At 41.6% G+C, this 21,842-nt stretch overlaps 1 protein-coding gene across 1 annotated transcript in view; it reads right to left on the reverse strand.

Annotated features, from left to right (window-relative positions):
- The window catches only part of LOC140686675 (serine/threonine-protein kinase Nek10-like), a 95,002-nt gene extending 73,427 nt beyond the window's left edge, over positions 1 to 21,575 (reverse strand). Inside the window, 1 exon segment of the mRNA XM_072940887.1 lies at positions 21,483 to 21,575. Within this exon segment, the coding sequence (XP_072796988.1) occupies positions 21,483 to 21,505 (23 nt within the window). The 5' untranslated portion in view covers positions 21,506 to 21,575.
- Between the last annotated feature and the right edge of the window lie 267 nt (positions 21,576 to 21,842).

Genomic DNA, 21,842 nt, shown 5'->3' on the forward strand with positions numbered 1-21,842 from the left:
AATGGATGTTTATTAACTAATGAAATATTTCACAATAAAAAAGAATTAAAAAAAAACCAAAATAATGGTTAGGGATAGGTGGCAGAATAATATGATTCTAAATTCATTATACATTTATATATTTTTCAAATTCTTCCAACCGTCATGAATTTATTTCATAATGATAAACAGCACATGTATTTTTTCAAAAATTTTCATGATCAGTAAATTTACTTAAGCAGAGAGCTGGAAAAAACAAATCAGTATTAAAAATCTCATTTTGGTGTAAAAACCATAAACAAGTGTTTTTACTAGGCCAGTGCTGAGAAACTTTTTCTAATGCAAGTCAATATTTAAAGGCGAAATTTAGATGTATCCAAATTTTAAGGGATACTTAGGAACTGAAATGCAAATAAATTACAGCTATAATCGTTATTCCTGTCGATGTCCTTTTGAAAACATGACTCTAAATAAATCTGGATTCTCTGAATGTGTTTATTCAATCTTTTCCTATAAATTACTCTGTGGAGAGCTACAGCTAATAACAGATTTTTTAAAAGAGCTGGAATATCTAATTCAATAGTTTTCAAAAATATTCTAGAATTCTCTTCAGATTAAATAATGTGTAAAAGCCCCCTCACTGTTCAGACGACATCAGAATGAAGGCACTTTGTTGAAGCAGGGGTCTTGATTTCTCACTTGCTCCACAGATACATGCCCTCTCTCCCCTCTTTACCTCTCCCCATGAGTGGCTTCTTCTGCTCTGGACACCAGCATCCTCAGCTCTGCTGGCCTCTCACCACCACCCTCATTCTCACAGTTCACATCACACTTCTCCACGAGCTGTTGCTGGTTCTACCTGTGACTGCTTGTCACCTCCCCCCCACCCCAAAGCCCTTACTATTCCCCCAAAACCACTCCTGGTAATCACTGCCTATCTGCAGATCTAAGGGATGTCCTTTGGTCCTTTCCATTGAGTCATGAAATCATCCCATGAAAGCGACAATTCTCAATGCTTGGCCCTTCTGCATACTGGATGCTGTGACCTAGGAAAAGCACTGTGCTCCTCCTCGGACACTTTCTCGTGTCTTGTCTGACTCTAGTTTCCCTTGGCTCTCTTTCTTCTCCCTCCTCTTTGCCTGCTCCTCCCAAACCTCCCCAGGGCTTGCTCCCTCTGAGTCTGCCCCTGAAGCGCTGTGGCCCCTCAAGGTCTAGCTCAGTACTTGTCTGCTTCACAGCCAGTCCCGCCTAGACGCCCACGAGCCTCTCTCCCCCGGGGCTCCCACAACATATTTGGGTTGCTTATTGGGCATGACAGCCTTACTGCCTCAAAAACAACCCGAATGTTATGGAGATGCTGCTGTGGGTTGAAGTCCTTAATCCTGATACCTATGAATGTGACCTCATTTGGAGATAGGGTCTTTGCAGAAGTAATCGGGTTAAGATGAGTTCATACTTGATTGAGGTGGGCCCTAATCCAGATGACTAGTGTCTTAATGAGAAGAGGAAACAGAGACACAGACATAGACGAGCGGGGAAAATACCATATGCTGATGGAGACAGAGATGAGAGGGATGTACCTGCATGTCCATTCCTGATCTGTCCTGGTCCACCTGCCTCCTGGACGCCCCCCAGCTTATCCAGTAGAGAGCCCCGTTTCCTAACAAGGACAGCTGTCTGGCTCCCCGGGGTGAATTCTGGATTCCCTCTTGGTAGCCTTGATGAAAGCTCCAGCAGCTTCTGCACCCAGGTGGAGGCCACCTGCTCTACAGGGTGACTCTGGCCATAGGTGACCCTGCCCCACAACACTGCCAGGAGGGGTGGGGAACACAACCCGGAAGTATGGAGAAGTTAGGGCCTACGGACAAACTCTGACCAATGAGAAACAGAGATGAATTCTCCCCCCTTATTTCCCCCAATGGACTCTTCTAATGCACACAGGTGCCTTAAGATCCACCCAGAGACATGCCCCTTGACCAAGTAACTGGTGGTTTCTACTGAAGCTGTGGCCAGCTTGGCAACACACCACACTGTATTGTGACCTCCCTTCCCTTCCGTGTTTCTCAGTTCATCTCACTCGCAATGCCCTGGGACCACCACCTCCCAAAAAAGGGCTAGCATTTGTGCTCCATTTTCTGTGGAACTCAGGATAAGACTAGGTATTTAACTTCCTTCTGTCCTATCTAACAGATGGGACAATGACAGTCCTTCTCATACAACTGCTGAAATTATTATGCCAGAGAATGCCTCGTGCTCAGAAAACGCTACTTGTTAAAATTAGCAATAAATACAGAGAGAGCCACCAGCATTTCTGCATCTCCCTCCCACTGGGGTTGGGGAGGAGGGAGTCAGAGACTGTGTGTATTCCTGATGCATCTTCTTTTCTTTTGTTCTTTTTGTAATTAAAAGCTATTACTACTGCACCTTATCCCACAGAGGCATGGAAGCTCATTTACGCAGAAAAGGCACTTACTAAATGCCGTTAGGGGACTCACAGGGTTTCTGGGAGGACCCAAGAGCCAGCCTTGGGGGCTTTTCAGTGAGAATGTCTCCCCGGCACAGCCTTCACCACTGACACTGGACAGCAGACACCAGGACGCCAATACCACCGTCTTCCACCACCGCCCTTGCCCTGCCTCCAAACTGGACTCCGCCCAGTGCATGCTCTCTCCCATTCACCACCTGCAGATCCAAGTCTTGCTGAGGCCACATGGTAGCCACCTGGTACAGCTGCAAGGGCAGCTAAAAGAACACTTTTCTTTCTGGTGCCTTGTTTAACAAGAGGACATTCAAAAAGTAGGAAGGTCCCCAAATACAGAAAAGGCGTTCAAAGGTCTTCAGGACAGCCAAAAATATGACAAATGCCCACTCCACAGCTGTTTGAGGAATCACCCCAAATCAAATAAAATACGGTTCCAAATTAAAAAGAAAGAACAAGAAGGGAGGGCTGGAAAAACAACCTACCTACTGAGGGGATTCCTGCAAAGTGTGCCTCGTGTCCAGGTCATCTGTGATGCTTAGGGCCTGGGGGGAGCTCACGCTGTTTTGTGAGCTGCTGCTGGGGCCACCATAGCACTGGGGTTCTCCTCTACACAAGCTTATACTCGGGGTCACCTCTTTCTAGCCCTCAGACAACTTGTCATTGTAATTAGAACTCAAAGTGAACATGAACAAGTTCTACTCAAGCCTAGTATTACTCATCAACCCTCAGGCAGAAATCTTAGACAATTACCCCGTCAACAAGGAAATGTAATACTCAGATGACAGAGTCTCTTATTCTTTGAAGAAAAGATACGTGATAGATTGAAAATTAAAATATCTGAGGCAAGACAACGAATCACTTCTATTAAGTATATCCATCCATTGTCCCATCAATTACAATTACAGTCTACTTCCTCTCTTATGTTACTCATACTGGTGTCCCTTGAACAACACAGGGCTTAGGAGTACAGCCCTCTGCACAGTCCAAAATCTGTATTTAATTTATAGTCAGTCCTCAGTACCCGCAGGTCCGCACACTTGGGCTCAGCCAACCAGGTGGGCAGTACTGGGGTATGCATGGAGTGAATAAAACCTGACTGTAAGTGGACTCACACAGCTCAAACACGTGTTGTTCAAGGGTCAGCTGTATGTGAACGAAGTCACCAAGAATTTAAGTTTTCCTTTGAAGTTTATAGACTACCTCTCACATTTTGAAGACTTATTCATTTTTTAGAGCCCTTTAAGTTTACAGCAACACTGAGAGAAAGTTATGGAGATTTTCCGTATACCCCCTTCCCCTCCACAGCCCCTTTCTTTTTTATTCTCGTTAATGCGAGGCTCATATCAGCCCACCCCTGGATTATCACAGAAGCCTTCCTCCCTTAAGTGCCTTCACATGTTCCATCACTGAGCAACTGTTTCCTGAGCACCTACTATGTGCCAAGTCCTCTCTTCCAGACAGTTTTGCTATGAAAGAACAGAGAAAAGTGGGTTAGTAGCTGGAAAAGAAAGAGAAGAATGTTGAGTGTGCTTGTTTTTTAAGATAGGGACAAATGGCAGTATGCTGGCTGATGCACAGGCATGAGTCAGTGGAGGTGGAGAAACTAGTGATGCAGTGTGAAGAGGGCTGGCCTGCAGGACATGGAGACACAGCAGGGGACTGGCCTCCATGAGGACTGCAGGAGCGCACATCATGCAGGGCCAAGGGTGCAGGTGGGACGGGGGAAGGGGGCAGGGCACGATCACTAAAGGAACGACACAGCCATTGAGGACACGATGAACACTGGCCAGAACCAACCGGGCCCAAGATGGTGGAAGATTTGACTCTGAGTGACCTTGAGCCTCATTAGACACTCATGGTAGTACATTAACATTCTAAATGACACTCCCACAGGTGCCATGACAGTTCCGAGGGTGCCCGAAGGCCAAAAGATGGGTGGTGGTCCAATCCCTGGAAATCCACCCACCCTTTCCCCCAAATAGTTGGACTAATCCTCCCACATGTCAGCCCATGAAATTATCCAGCCCATGAAAACTAACCACCCCATAACCGGGGGCGGCCTCTCTGGCCTTCTGAGATGGCCCACACTCTGTGTACGGAGTGTGCCTCTCCCTGAATAAAGCTACTTTCACTCTCCTGTGGCCCGCTCTTGAATTCTTTCCTGGACGAAGCCAAGGACCCTCACTCGGCGGCCTGTCCCAGGGACTCGCCCAAGACTTGGGGCGTGACCATCCTCTCGCACCCCCTTCTCCTGGAGCACAGGGAGCTGGGAAGACATGGAAGCAAAGCTTGTGGAAGTGCCGCCGTGATGGCTCCTAGTTTCTCAGGGAAGCAGGCAGCAGAGTCGCTGGTGTAGAAGTTGGAGATCAAACTCTTGCTGTTAACCCAAACCTTACTCAAACACCTCTACATGAACCTCCGCACACACTGATCCCCCACTTCACTAATTTCTTGACACCCCTTCAACGACCTGTGTCCTTCACCGGGCTTGCCCTGCTGTACCCCACCGAGGGGCAGCAGAGGGAGTCATGATAAACATTGGATTCCACCAAAACGTGTTAATTATGAATGAAAGATGTTGCAGCCACATCAGCAAACAAAGGATGCTGTGGTCATCAAGTCATCAACCACTATCCTTGCCCTGAGGGATGGAGGCAAACAGGTTGCGGCTGCCAAGCCCTCAGTCACTGCACAACCCCCAACATTGCTTCCTGAGGGGAGGCAGCATGGAAAAGAACCGGCACTGGCCCTAGACAGCTACGGTGCATGTCAAAGGAATGATTTCAATGAGCCCAGACTCTTTCATCCTTCCATACCTAGAAAACCGCTGAATTCCTTAATTTGAGGTGTCTGGTTTGCTTTAATTAACAGTCATCTTTTGATGTCCCCACTACCTGGTCTTTGCCACAAAAACCCCCACAGACCCTGACTCCCACTTAACTCTTTGGAGCAGTTCCTCAGAACTGTCTTAGAGGTTGTCTCTTGGGCTAAAGTCCTCAGTTTTTGTCTGCCGAATAAAACATAATTGTCAACTTTCAGGTTGTGCGTGTTTTTTTAGTCGACAGTACAAAACTTGAAAATATACATCACTAAGTGATACCATAGCTAAGGAAATACAGTAATTTTACTCATATAACAAAATCATACACAGAGGATACTGAAAATCAACATGTATCAGATTATCTCCAGTGTCCGTGGTCTTGATGACATACGGGCTTTAGACTAAAAGGTGGCTGCAAGTTCTCTTTCCTGCCCCTACTTTTTACTCGAACGTGACCTTAATGAGATTCCAATCTGTGTACTTTCCCTCTGACATGAGAAATCACACCTAGAAAAAGTCCTTCCTGACTTTGAGGGCCAAAAAAAAAAAAAAAGTGAAACTAGAAAACCTGACTCAATTAGTGGTACTTTCAGTACCACAATGATACTTTGATCAAAAGGGAAAAATGTAAAAATTAATATACAGAAACCATAATTAAATAGAGCTGAGTGATCATAAGGGGGACCTCTCACACCCTGTGAGGACAGCGGAGCCCAACAGGATGAAGAAAGACTTCTCCTTCCCGGCAAGGACTCAGCCCATGAAAAGCCCTGGGCTCTGTATACCGCAGCCCTCCCACCTCCCTTTCCGCTCTGTAAAAGCCTTCTCCTTCCCTTGGTATGCTGGGACTAGCACATGACCCACCATGCTTGTGGACCCAAAAGTGCAATTCTCTGCTGATCCAGAATAAACTCATCTTTGATGCAGAAATATCTGGCAGTCTATTTCAGGTCAACAAAACACACTGCTTTTGTAATAAAGAAACAATAGAAGAAAACTTTAATCAGTAAGTTTTTTAAAAAGAATATGAAAAGGAATATATACATATACATATATATGTATAACGGAATCACTACATTGTACACCAGAAACTAACACATTGTAAATAGACTATACTTCAATAAAAAAAAAAAGCAAAACAACACACAAGTTTTCAAATCTTCAAGATAAGGGGTTTTGTTGGTTTTTTTTTATTTATCTCTATTCACCATCCTTGAATCTCTAGTTAATTTTTAGTCCACAAAGACTGCCCGATTTGACAATTTTTTCAGATATTCTATTTCGAATAGGGTCATTACATATGTGTGTGTGTGTGTGTGTGTGTGTGTATAGTAATTAACTTTTTATTTACCACACTGGAGATATGCTTCTAGGTCAACAATTACTCTACCACCACATAATATTATGTACCTAAACAACCTAACCAGCCCCATTTCACTGTACAATAGCTACAATAGTTGAGAATGAATTAAATAAAATACCAAATAAACAGGGGAACAAAAGGAAAAAATTTTAAATATGTTAAAATGTTTATACAAACAAAAACCAATGTAAAAATTCCTGAAAATTACCAGTAAATTTTTTAAAAATCAGTGAAGAAAAAGTTTCATTTATAGTAATTCCTTTATTTTGATCATATTATCACCACAGCCAATTTACTTTCAACCAAATTCTTTTTACATTGCCTGAAGCCCAAGTGATGTAGGGAACCCCAGGATTTGAGGGCAGGGGAGTCACAGGAAGGAGGAAGAGAAAAGAAGGAAGACAGGAAAATCCTTGGAAGGGCGTCTATAATTTTACATGCTTCATCAGTCTTGAAGGAAAAATATATATTTGAGTCAAAAGTGCTACACTGAGACTGCACTATAAAAAAGGAACTGAGATTCCTCCTTATCAGATTAACTCATACAAACTTCCTAGACATGGAAGTTTTAAATGAACAGATTCTTTCGTGGAACATCTGTATGTCTGATTAAAAGGTTTATAAGTATGAATAAGTAGGAAACAAATTTAGAAGAAAAGACTGAAAAGAATCTTTCATAATATGAAGAATTATTAAATTATTAAATCGTAAGTACTGACGAGTTGTGTCGCACAGCCACTAAAACCCGAGAAGAATTTTGAGTCATAAGAAAAGAACTTCAACTTGGCATAAGAACACTGTGGCTTTTGTCTTTCTGGGTATAGAAATTTTCACAGTCACAAAAAGAAAAGAAATTATAAACCACCTTCCTCAAAGGCTGTTTTCCCCTTAATCTGTCATGAAGATGGTGAAAAATAAAAGAGATAATAAGCACTTACAGTTCTTGGCTTCAAGATAGGGCACACATTACATGGTCTATTTCAGGTTTCTCTAATTCTAATACTTTCTGGATTTTATTAAGCAGCCAATAATGGGGACCAGTTAAATATAAACACAGTGAGGAGCCTGGGCAATTAAACAAATGGATAATGGGAGGTGGGATCGAGACGAAGGATTCGGAGGACACTGGTTTCCCTCCCCTCACGAACACAACCCAACTACAACTACACAGATGGACTCTCACTGACATCAGCCTGGGGACCCACAGAACAGCTCCCCTGCAGCCGGGGATGTGAAGAAAGGTCCACAGGTAGTCTGGCAGGAAGGGGGAAAGGACCTGGTTGGGACCCACACACAGAAGAGGAGGGGACATCACAGGCTCAGCATCTCCTTGGGGAGCGAGGGATCGAGGCTCCGCACTGGGCACCCCAGCCCTGGGGGCCGACACCGGGAAGAGAGACCCCTCAGCCGGTGTGAAAACCAGTGAGGCTCACCAGGGGGCTGTAAGAAACTGAGACTCTGCTCCTGAAGGGCCCGGACCGGCTCTCTCCCAGCCGCAGTGTGGAGGCAGCAGGCTGAGAACTGCCGGGGGCTCCGGCCGGCCCGCCGGGACTGCTGCATCCACCCCCGGCCCTCACTGGGTTCCTGCCCCAGCCCCTCCAGCTCCGGGCTGCTCCCCACTGAGGCAGAGGCGGCCACTGCCCATAACAGCGTGCACGCCTGGAGGGGACGGAGCCGGCTTGGACCCCAGCCCTGCCTCGGACCAGGGCGCAGGCACCACCGGCAGCGCATGTCACTGCTCACCCGTGGTAGGGAGCAAATTCAGCTCGGCGGCGCTGCGCTGCCCCTCCCGTCACGCCCAGCCTCTAGCCACGCAAGCACACCGGGGACACAGTGACACCAGCACAGAATTGCAGCCCCCGGTCCTCGGGCCCTGAGCCCACACCCCCACCAAGGCGGAGGCTGCCAGCACCCTTGGGAGAAACCTAGTTCCCTCAGGGCTCCTGCTCCAGCCCCTGTGGTCCTGATCCCTCCTTTGACAGGGCAGTGACAGCCACTGAGCAGAGAAGCCCCAGCTTGGCCCTGGTCCAGGCTCTGGCCCTTCCAGCTCAACCCCTACCTCCCAACAGGGTGGCGGCTGCCAGCACACGTGGGAGAAGATGCGGCCGGTGCTGCTGTCAGATTCAGCTCCCGCCAAGGCCCCTGAGCACACGCAGTTACATAGGGATGTTCCCACACAAGGCACGCCTGCAACACCAGAGCAGGTAACTGTTTCTCCTAAATTCAGAGTGACAGAGAAAGGTAAACAAAATGAGAAGAGGAGAATATGTTTCAAAAGAAATAACAAGGATACACCCTGAAAAAAAACCCTAATGACCCTGATAAATCATTTACCTGATGAAGAGTTCAAAGCAATGGTAAGAGAATGCTAACTGAACTTGGGAAAAGAATAAATGAACACAGTAAGAACTTTAAGAAGGAACTGGGAAATAGAAAAAAGGACCCAACAGAGCTAAAGAATAAAATAACTGAAATGAAAAATACCGTGGAGGGAATTAACTTCAGATTAGGTGACATGGGAGAACGTGTCAGTGATGTGGGAGGTACAGTAATGGAAACCACCCTATCAGAACAGCAAAAACAAAACAAAACAACCAACAAATTATTAAAAAGGAGAGTAGTTTAAGGGAACTCTAGGACATCGTGCATACCAACATTCAAATTATAGGGACCCCAGAAGAAGAGGAGAAAGAGAAAGGGGTCAAAAACATATTTGATGAAATGATGACTGAAAACTTCCTGATGCTGAATAAGGAAACAGACATCCAGGAAGCACAGAGGGTTCCAAACAAGCGAATACAAAGAGACTCACACCCGGACATAACATAAGTGAAACGGCAGAAGTTAAAGATAAAGAGAGACTTCTAAAGGCAGCAAGAGGAAAACAAACAGTCAGTTACAGGGAATCCCCAGAAGAGTGTCAGCTGATTTTTCTGCAGACACATCGCAGGCCAGAAGAGGGCGGCATGATATGTTTAAAATGCTGAAAGGAGGGAAAAGCCCTGCAAAGTTGAATACTCTACCCAGCAAAGCTGTTATGCACAACTGAAGGAGAGATAGAGGTTGTCAGACCAAAGCTAAAAGAGTTCATGGCTACTAAACAGACCTTATGAGAAATATTAATGGATATTCTTTAAGTGAAAAAGAAAAGGCAACAGTAAGAATGAATAAAGTATAAGAAGGGAAAAATCCCACTAGTAAAGGCTGTGGATCAACTATTAAATAACCTAATACATAGGTTAAAATATTAAAAGACAAAAAGTGTAAAATCAAAATATAACTACAATAAATAATTAAGTGATAGACACGATGATTTAAATATGACATGAAAAACACAAATTTTGGGAGGGGGAGTACAAAATGTAGAGCTTTTAGACTGTGTTTGCTTTTAAATGACCATTAGTATAAAATAAGTAGATATAGTTTACAGATCCATAAAAATGAACTCCATGGTAACCAGAAATCTAAACCTACAATAGTAACACAAACAGAGAGGAAAGAACAGAAACTTTAAACTAATGAAAGTTATCAAAATACAATGTAAGTGACTAAGAGAAGACGATAAAAGAGAAGAACTACAGAAAGATCAGAAGACGATTAACAAAATGGGAATAAGTACATAATTATCAATAATCACTTGTACTAAATGCTCCAATCCAAGTACATAGGATGGCTGATTGGATAAAAAACAAGATCTTTATATGATGCCTACAAGAAACTCACTTCAGAGCTAAAGACACATGCAGAGTGAAAGAGAGAGGATGAAAGAAGATATTCCATGCAAATGGAAACAAAAAGAAAGCTGTGCAACAATACTCATATCAGACAAAGGAGACTTTAAAACTTTTTTTAAAGTCTGTGATAAAGGACAAATAAGGGCATTACATAATGAGAAAGGATCAACACAAGAAGAGAACAGAACATGAAAAATGCATGTATGCACCTAGTACAGGAGCACCTAAATGTATTAAGCAAGTCCTAACAGACATTAAGGGAGAAAACAACACTAATACATTAATAGCGGGGGACTTATACACCCCACTTATGTCAAGGGACAGATCATCCAGACAGAAAGTCAGTAAGGAAACACTGGCCTTACATGACACATTAGATCAGCTGGACTTAATATATATCCACAGGACACTGCACCCAAAAAAGGCAGAATACACATTCTTTTCAAGTGCACACAGAATGTGCTCCAGGATAGATAACATGCTAGCCTGCAAAACAAGCCTCAACAAATTTAAGTGTTTGGAAATCATGTCAAGCATTTTTCTAACCACAGTGATATGAAACTAGAAATCAATTACAGGAGGAAAGTAGGAAAAACAAGCATGTGGTGACTAAACAACGTGCTTCTGAAAAAAAACAGAAACCAAAATACAATGGGTCAATGAAGAATTCAAAGAGAAAATAAGAAAACAAGTGAAACAAATGAAAATAAAAACAAAACTTTCCAACATCTCTGGGAAGCAACAAAAGCAGTTCTCAGAGGGAAGTCTATAACAATACAGGTCTACATCAAGAAATAAGAAAAATTTGAAGCATTAACAGCCTAATCTTAGCAAAAGAAGAACAAACTAAGTCCAAAGTCAGCAAAAGAAAGGACTTAAAAAGATCAAAATGGAAACAAAATTGAGACAAAAAAAATCCAAATAAGAAACAAAGGGCTAATTGTTTTAAAAGGCAAACAAAATTCATAAGCCTTTAGCCATGCTCATTAAGAACAAAAGAGCAAGGACCCAAATAAAGAAAATAAGAAATGAAAGAGGAGAAATGGTAGCCAATACCACAGAGATTAAAAACAAATTATAAAAGAATATTATGGCCAGTTATATGCCAACAAACTGGAAAACTAGAATAAATGGAAAAATTTCTAGAAACATACAGCCTCCCAAGATTGAATCAGGGAAAAGCAGACAATCTGAACAAGATCAATCACTAGTAGTGAAATTAAATTTGTAATTTAGAAAATCTCCCACCAAACAGAAGTCCAGGACCAAAAGCTTCACAGGGTTATTCTACAAACATATAAAGAAGAGTTAATACCTATCCTCTCAAACTATTCAAAAAATCTTAAGAGGAGGGAACATTCCCAAATTCATTCTACAAGGCCACCATTAGCCTGATACAAAAACCATACAGACACTACAAAAAAAAATTACAACCAATATCTCTGATTAATAAAGATGCAACGATCCTCAACAAAATATTAGCAAATAGAATTCAACACAACATAAAGAAGGTCATTCACCATGATCAGACATGATTTAGAGCAGGGATGCAAGGATGGTTCAACATCTACAAATCAATCAGTGTTACACACCATATTAACAAACTGAAGGAGTAAAAATCACATAATCATCTCACCAGATGCAGAAAAAGCATCTGAAAAAAATTTAACACCTATTAATGATAAAAACTCTGAACAAAATTGAGATAGAGAGAACATACCACAACATAATAAAAGCCATTTATGAAGAACCCACAGCTAACTTCAAGCATAATGGTGAAAAACTGAAACAAGACAAGTATGCCCACTCTCACCATTTCTATTTAGCATAATATTGGATGTCCTAGCTACAGCAAATAGAAAAGAAAAAGAAATAAAAGGCATCCCAGTTGGAAGGGAAGAAGGAAAACTGTCACTATTTTCAGATAACATGATATTATACCTAGCAAACTATGAAGTCTCCAGCAGAAAACTATTAGAGCTAATAAATGAATTCACTGAAATTGCAGGATAAAAGATTAATAGACAGAAATCTGTTGCTTTTCTATACACAGAACTATTAATAACACTAACTAATAAGGAACTAGTATAAAGAGAAAATAAACAAATAATGCCATTTACAATTGCATCAAATAGAATAAAATACCAGGAATAAACTTAACCAAGGAGATGAAAGATTCACACTCTGAAAACTAAAAGAAACTGATGAAGGAATCTGAACCAAATAAATGAAAAGAGATCACATGTTCATGGATTGGAAGAATTAACATTTTTTAAACGTTCATTCTATCCAAAGCAATCTACAGATTAAGTGTAATACCCATCAAAATACCAATGACATTTTTCATAGAACTAGAACAAATAATCCTAAAATTTGCATGGAACCACAAAAGACCCCCAAAAGCCAAAACAATCTTGTGAAAAAAGAACAAAGCTGGGGGTATGACACGTGCTAACTTGACACTATACTACAAAGCTACAGTAATCAAAACAGTATGGTACTGGCACAAAAACAGACACACAGATTGATGGAACAGAGCAGAGAGCCCAGAAATAAACCTATGTATGTATGTATGTATGGGCAATTAATCTATGACAAAGGAGGCAAGAATACACAATGGGGGAAAGTCTCTTCAATAAGTGGTGTTGGGAAAACTGGTTAGGTGTGAAAGAATAAAATTAGAACATTTTCTTACACTAGATACAAAAATAAACAAAAAATAGATTAAAGACCTAAATGTAAGGCCAGAAACCATAATATTCCTAGAAGAAAACATAGGCAGTATCCTCTTTGACATAAGTCTTAACAATATTTTTTAAATTTGTCACCTCAGGTGAAAGAAGCAGTAAGAAAAAAATAAACAAATCAGACCTAATTAAACCTAAAAGCTTTCACACAGTGAAGGAAATACTCAACAAATTGAAAAGACAACCTACTGAATGAGAGAATATGTTTGCAAATGACATGTCTGATAAGGGCTTGATATCAAAATACATAAAGAGCTCATATAGCAGTATCAACAAAACAAACAACCCAATCAAAAAATGGGAAGAAGATAAGAACAGGCATTTTTCAAAAAAAGGCACACAGATGGCCAACAGGCATATGAAAAAGGATGCTCAACATCTCTAATCATTAGGGAAATGCACACCAAGTCCACAATGAGAAATCCCCTCAAACCTGTTAGAATGGCTATTGCCAACAAGACAAAAATTAATTCATGTTGGCAAAGATATGGAGAAAACGGAGCCCTAGTACATGGTGGGAATGTAAGTTGTTACAACCACTATGGAAAGTATGATGGAAGTTTCTCAAAAAGTTAAAAATAGAACTACAATATGATCCAGCACAAGCCCACTTGGGTTTATACCAGAAGAAAATGAAAATTTGAATTTGAAGAACTACATGCACCCCGGTGTTCACAGCAGCCTTATTTCCAAAGACAAGATATAAAAGGAACATAAGTGTCCATCAACAGATGAATGGACAAACATATGGTATAAGTATGTATGTGTGTGTGTGTATATATATACACATATACATACATACATATATATATATATATATATAATGGAATATTACTCTGCCATAAAAATGAAAATCTGCCATTTGTAACAACGTGATTCACCTGGAGGTTATTATGCTTAGTCAAACAAGTGAGACAGAGAAAAATAGATACTGTATGTCTTCACCTATATGTGAAATCTGGAAAAAATTTTAAAAATGAATATAACAAAGCAGAGACAGATTCACAGATACAGAACAAACTAGTTTTCACCAGTGTTGAGAGGGGTCAGAGAAGGGGAAAGTTACGGCTAGGTGATTAAGAGGTACAAACTGCTAAGTATAAAATAAATAAATATATAAATATGCAATACACCACACAGGGAATATAGCAAATACCTTATAGTAAGTTTCAATGGAGTGTAATCTATAAAAACACTGAATCACTATGTTGTACACCTGAAACTAATATATCATTTTAAATCAATTACACTTCAATTTAAAAAAAAAGAAATGGATAAAGCTCACCCAGTTATGATGTTATAGCCATCAAAGGATTATTAAGCACTGCCTACTTTGAATCCCAAAGACAAATTCACATAGAACAGCCTTGAAATTTCTCATGGTTCATTAACTGCTATTTGCTTTTTCTCTACAGATGTTTAAAAAAAATAGCTGGCCTATAGTTGACATTCCACATTTTATATTTGTATTCCAGCCAAATATCACCAGCTTTTAAAATTCAAGCACATAACTATACAATTATGGTGCTTTCACGGAATACAATACCTCAATTACATCATTATACAAGTGCCTTCCTCTGAGTATAAAGTCACACAAAACTGTGTATTCTGTCGGGATGGGTACAGCTAAGTGTTAGAGCACACGCCTAACATGCACAACATCCCAGGTTCAATCCCCAGCATCTCCAGAAAAAGAAAAAAAAAATTCAGAGAACAGAAGAGGATCAGGCCATGCTGTCAGGGTGCCTGTACTGCGCCCGATCAGAGCATTTTACCCTGTCAGTCGATGCAGATGCTGCAGGTGTCCTGCCCACATCCCCTACCCTTACTTCTTCAGAGCACTCTGGCCTGAATTCCAGCCATTTGCATTTTTGCCTGAGGATTTTCTTTGACCCCCTTGGACATTCTCTACCTGCAGTGCGACTGGCCTGAGGTATCAGTAAATTCATGTACCCCAGGAACAGCCCTTCACCAGGGAGGGCTTATGAGCTGTTGTATAATAACCCCACTCTCTCCTAATAGGTGGGTTCACTGAGTGATGCATTAAAACTGGCCGCAGGTTGGCGCTCCAGTGCAGCTAGCCCGGAGAGATCTTTGCCCGCTGCCTTCCCTTCCCTGTCTCACGTCCCCACTCCCCTACCCTTGTTCCCTAGGATCCCCTCCAAAATAAAGCACTTTCTCCTGAATCTTTGTCTCAGGGTGTGCTTTTAGGAGCAACCCGAACTAAGAGACAAGTAGAAGGAACCCAGCAAGGTCAGGCAAAGAGAGGAATCTCTCCGCGGGAAGCAGCAAGCTGCAGCGGGGTCTCGGGGAGAATGGGATTGAGGGCTGCACGTGGCCAGACTCCCTGTCACATTCCCTCCGGGGGCCAGCCTCATCCTCTCAGCCCGACCTCCTCCTGGCTACAAGCATGACCATCCACGGCCCCGGGCCTTTCACCTCCTGACTTCATCTGTTTACTGAGTCCCCAGAGTCCGCATCCCCAGGGAAGAATTCTAATTAGAGCAGCTTGAATGAAGGAAATGCTCCAATCACTTCTGCCAACTGGAGCAGGAATGCTAGAACTGGCCAGCCTGGGGACAAGTGCCAACTCTGGCCAGAGCAAACATGGCCCGGGAGGCAAGGTCTCTCAAGCATGGGACTCACTCAGAGCAGAGGAGGGGAAGAGGAATTTTCCTAAGTAATGAGGCCGTTGCTCCAGACATAATAGCAATTAATCTTTATTGAATCCCTGCTATACTCCAGGTGCAATTGCTACAGTGGATCATCCATTTACCTGTCTGTCTGTCTGTCTACCTGTCTCTAGCATCCATCATCTGTCAGTCTGTCTGTCTATCTAATCAATCTATCATCCACCCATCTATCTAATCTATCATCTATCCATCATCCATCCATCCATCCATCCATCTACATCTATCCATCTATCTTTCTAATCCTCATAACAACCCTATGAGGCAAGAACTGTACCATTATTACCATCAGCTCCCACATTTCAGATAAGAAAATAGAAGCTCATGAAGACTGGTACTTGCCCAAATTCAGACAGTTACGTGGAGAGCCAGGATCAAACCCAGGCTGTCCAGTTCTCGTGTCATATGGGAACCTAAGGGACAGCCTTGCTGGCAAACCCACTGACATTTCATTACTTCTCTCACCGCTACTGTTTGGGGCACTGCTTGCTAAGCTTAGGGATGAAGCAGGCTGTCATAAAAACTGGAGACAGATTCAGAGGAAGGAGGTGAGAGGAGCTGGTTAGAAAAAGAGGCACATACATTTTGAGGAGCAAAGCCCTCTTGAATCCCTAAGGCACTAAGAGGAGGTGAGGTACTATATACAAAATCTGCAGAATTTAACCACCAAACGTGGTTAGTATCCTTTCTGTGAAAATGAAGGTTTTGTACCAGTTGAGTGTTGCCAATGTGTATCAAAGTTACATACAAATTTACATACAACGTGTATCAAAGTCACATTTTCAAATCATTATTTTGGCAGTTTATTACAGATCACAATATTGCCACAGCTTTATTATGAAGTCCTGTTTTGATGTGCGTTTTTCAGGAAATCTTCCCCCAAAGGGCAGCTTGAATTTCAGAGTATAGGACTCATAACCCTTATGTTACTATTATAGAGAAAACAGTATCTCAGAAAAGGTTTTCTTTTATTGGCATCGTGCCACTGCCTCTCCTAGGACTTCTATGTACATTCCAAAACACCAGATTAAAAAATGAATAATTAAAATTAAGTTTAAAAAACGAATAATAGTGTAGAGTGTTAATATCAGCTAAAGGAGATATGAAATAAATTGATGCAAAGGATATGAGATTGATAGGGTCACTGGGGTAACATTCCTAAGAATAAGCTGAATAACTAAAATGCTTCCTTAATTCCTCCACTTCTGATAGAGTAACTCGGCCTTCATATTTCCAAGCTGTTTAAATGCTCTAGGGGGCAGGGTACAGCTCAGGGGTACAGCACATGCTTAGCATGCACGAGGTCCTGGGTTCAATCCCCAGTCCCTCCATCGAAAAATAAATAAATAAACCTCATTACCTACCCCCCAAAACAAATAAATAAAAACAAATTTTTAATCAGATATAAAAGAATCAATGCTCTGACTTCCCCCACTCTTTCCTTTCTCTGTCTGTCCCCATCACTGTCATCTCTTCTTCCCTTCTGACCGTCAATCAGCCAGAGGCACTTCCAAGTAAGTACCGTCATAATGTCTGATGGTAGAAATAGATGCCACTCTGTATGGTTTACACGGTCCACAGGATGTGGAACAACCACTATGTGGACAGGTGCCATGCCCACCCACCCCCGTGGGCCTCTCCCTCGAGTTCAGCAGCACAGGCAGGCCCTGTCTATATGCTCCTTGAGGGGGCTCTTATAAGTTATCACAAGGTTTTCCAACCCTTGATTCTTCTACCCTTGATTGCTGTCTGTGTCTCCCCAAATTCGGCTGAATTATCCTCATGGAAAAGGACCAAGTCACCTTAGCCACCTGACAGGTAGGTGCTGGGACATCTAAGCCAGGGACAGGTAAACGGTTGAGCACGTATGCCTCCCTTCCCTTCCCTATTCCTGGCTTCATTCTGCAGATTTCTGAAAAACAGCACTTCCATTCAGTGACTGCCAGGCTGAGGGATACCCAGGGCTTGGTAGTACTGAGGGGAAAATTCCAGGTCTCCCACGATCCCAGTGTAAATCCCCACACAGCCAAACTACAGCTCCTGCTCTCCCTTAAACATGCTGAGTCTACTCATAACTGAACTGAGGGAAGATTACATTCTCACAGTTCAGAAGGGCACTCTGAAAATGTACTAATGTGTGGGCAGAGAAATAAAACACTGAGTGGAGGAAATGAGGGCACTGGCCGCCTGACCGCTGTGGAGTGGCTGTTTTGCCAAAGCATTGTTCTTGCGCTGCTAAGCCAAACACTGTCACTTAGCAATTTAACGCCTCCTAGATCCCCAGGGACCATGCAACAAACAACGCAATTTCTTTAAGTATTTCTCTTCTAAAGTGAGTACCATGTTAAGCTGAGAAAGTCCTGGGGGAACACGGAGGGAGGAAGAGTTTTCCTGCAGTATTTGGCATGGGCCAGAGGGAGGCAGTATAGGCTTCGTGAGACTAGCCTGTGGTGCCTGTCCAAGGCACAGGCCCAGAACGCAGTGCCCAAGCCACCCAGGAGCCTCAGCTGGCGATCATCTTTCTGCAGTGCCACCCACCACCATGCCCTCAACCCCACCCCTTCCCAGAAACCAGAGCCCCAGCACAGCCTCCACTTCTGGAGGCCTCCCGCTTGTGCAGTGCCCAGACTCACTCCCCATCCTCCTGTGGCCCTCAGACCCTGACAGCCTTGTAACACTGTGGAAGCTGGCTGGCCCCTGCTCCATGCCCTTGCCATGGGGTGCTGAGCACCACTCCCAGACCTATACTATAGAGTGCAATCTACAGATTTAATGCAATCCCTATCAAATTACCTAGGACATAGTTCATAGAAGTAGAACAAATCATAATCAAATTTATATGAAAACATAGAAGACCTAGAATTTCCAAAGCATTACTTAAGAAAAAGTAAGAGGATGGAGAAATAACCCTCCCAGACGTCAGAAAATCCTATAGAGTTACAGGCATCAAAACAGCATGGTATTGGTACAAAATCACACATATGGACCAATGGAGAAGAATAAAGAGCTCAGAAATGATCCCACAAAGTTTTGGTCAACTAATCTTCTACAAAGGAGGCAAGAATAGACAATTGAATAAAGACAGTCTCTTCAGCAAATGCTGTTGGGAATACTGGACATCAGCCTGTAAATCAATGAACCTAAAACAGTCCCTCACACTATACACAGAAACAAACTCAAAATGGATCAAAGACTTTAACATAAGAAAAGACACAATAAAACACCTAGATGAAAATATAGGCAAAACATTATCTGACATACATCTCAGAACTGTTCTCCTACGGAACTCTACTCAAACAAAACAAATAAAAGCAAGAATAAACAAATGGGACCTAATGAAACTTACAAGCTTCTGCACAGCAAAGGAAATCATAAGGAAAACGAAACGACAACCTAAATAATGGGAGAAAATTTTTACAAATGAAACTGACAAAGGCTTGATCTCCAGAATATAGAAGCAACCCATATGAATTAATAAGAAAAAAAGAAGCAATCCAACCCAAAACTGGGCAAAAGACCTAAGCAAGCAATTCTCCGAAGAAGACATACAAATGATCAATGATCATGAAAAAATGCTCAGTATCAGTAATTATCAGAAAAACGTGAATCAAAATTACAATCAGGTATCATCTCACATCAGGCAGAGTGGCCATCATTCAAACGTCCACAAATGACAAATGCTGGAGAGGCTGTGGAGAAAAGGGAACCCTCCTACACTGGTTGTGGGATTGCAGTTTGGTGCAGCCACTGTGGAAAACAGTATGGAGACTCCTCAAAAGACTAGGAATAGACTTACCGTATGACCCAGGAACCCCACTCCTGGGCATATATCCAGAAGGAAACCTACTTCAGGAGGACACCTGCACCCCATTGTCCATAGCAGCATTATTTACAATAGCCAAGACATGGAAACAGCCTAAATGTCCATCAATAGATGACTGGATGAAGAACTGGTATATTTATACAATGGAATACTACTCAGCCTTAAAAACCGACAACATAATGTCATTTCCAGCAACATGGATACTCCTGGAGAATGTCATTCTAAGTGAATTAAGCCAGAAAGACAAATAAAAATACCATATGAGATCGCTCAAATGGGCAATCTAAACAAACAAACAAACAAAGCATAAATACAAAATAGAAATACATTCACAGACATAGAATATAAACTTGTGGTTCCCAAGGGGGTGGGGGATGGGAAAACATAGACTGGGATTTCAGAATTGTAGAATAGATAAACAAGATTATATACTGTATAGCACAGGGAAATATATAAAAGGTCTTATCTTAGCTCACAGAGAAAACAAATGTGACAATGAATATATGCATGTTCACGTATAACTGAAAAATTATGCTCTACACACGAGTTTGACAGGATATTGTGAAATGATTATGAATCAATAGAAAAAGGCTAAAAAAACAAAGACAGGATAAGGGAAATCACACAATCTGAACATGACATACAGAAGCAAGTGAAAACTAATGGAAGCCATGTATTTCAAACCTGAGATAATAAGAAGTATACCATTCTATGAATCTAAGGGGCCCCAGATGGAAAAGAAAGAGAAAAGGGTTTGGAAAAGTGAACTGAAGGAATCTGACTAAAATTTCCCAGACTGAAGAAAGAATCAGCTCTCCCAATAAAGGAAATACAGTGGGATCCAAAAAAGATAAACACAGAGAGACCTACAACAAGACATGTTGTCATGAAAAGGACCTCATTTCAAGATAAAGAAACGATTCTAATTGCACCAAAATTAAAACAAGTCAATCACAAGAGAACCTCCATCAGGCTTTCAGCAGATTTCTCAACACAAACCTTGCAGGCCAAAAAGGGAGTTCACAGAGAGAGACAAATCCATGAATGAGAACAACATGCAATCTAGCATAACCTATGCCACAAGACAACACTTTAGAATAACCGGAGAGATCAAAAGTTTCACAGACACGCAAACAAGGAAAGAATCTTGCAATAAGAAACTTACCCCGCAAGAAAGATTGAGAATTTTAGACCCTGATGAGAAAAGAAGCAGGATAATCTAGAAATGAGAAAACCATCATTGGAAAGGCAATAACGGCAAGAATTTGCAAAAGAATAAACATAAAGTTGTAAAACACAGCATCAAAATCATTAAGGTTGGGAGAGGGAAGCCAGGATATAGAGATTTGTTTCCATTCTTTTCAGGATGTGTTTGAGATTATATAATCATCTGTTTAAAGACAACAGAGAGAGAAATGGGTTAATGTATTTGAGAATCAGGGTGACCACAGACCAAAAGCACACAATGGACTCACAAAAACCAAACAGAAACCAAGGTAATAAAAAAGGAAATACTCAAAAGGCAGTTAAGGTGTATTTAAGACACAACAACCCAGTATCACTGCTAGCAAATATTCTTCACACATGTTAAAACAACAGATTATTACAAAAAAGATGCATCTATAAATGTTCAAAATGTGAATTCATCCTAACGGAAAATGTACTAACCCAAATGTCTATTATTATAAGAAGGGGTAAATAGTTTCTGATACACTCTTACATGCCATACATAAAGAATGAATGCATGGCATATTAAGCAATATGACTAGTATGAAGGTCATATTCATATAAAGAAGATGTTGTACACAAAAATAGGACTGAGAGAAAATGGACAGCCACTAACCTGTGAACTGGGATGGACTTCATGTCTATGAAATTGAGATTTGCATATTCTTGACTTCCAATTCAATGGATTCATAGAATTTGTGATCATCAATGCCTGTCTTCTTTCACTTAGAATGGTTTTCAAGTCCGGATATTCATTAACAAAAGGTTACATAAACTGGAAGGAAATATTCAAAAAGTTTTTCTTACACATTATATATTCTCTTTGTTCTTATCTAGCAAACATGGTAAAACATTACCACTATGCATTCCTAAAATTTTGAACATTCAAATTTGAATACATTTCTGAAATCAATTTGCTTATAAGGGTAAAATAGGCTACAATTCCAAAATTATTGCCAACACTAATTAAGGAAAA

Source organism: Vicugna pacos, chromosome 17, assembly GCF_048564905.1.
Source record: "Vicugna pacos chromosome 17, VicPac4, whole genome shotgun sequence".
NCBI lineage: Eukaryota > Metazoa > Chordata > Mammalia > Artiodactyla > Camelidae > Vicugna > Vicugna pacos.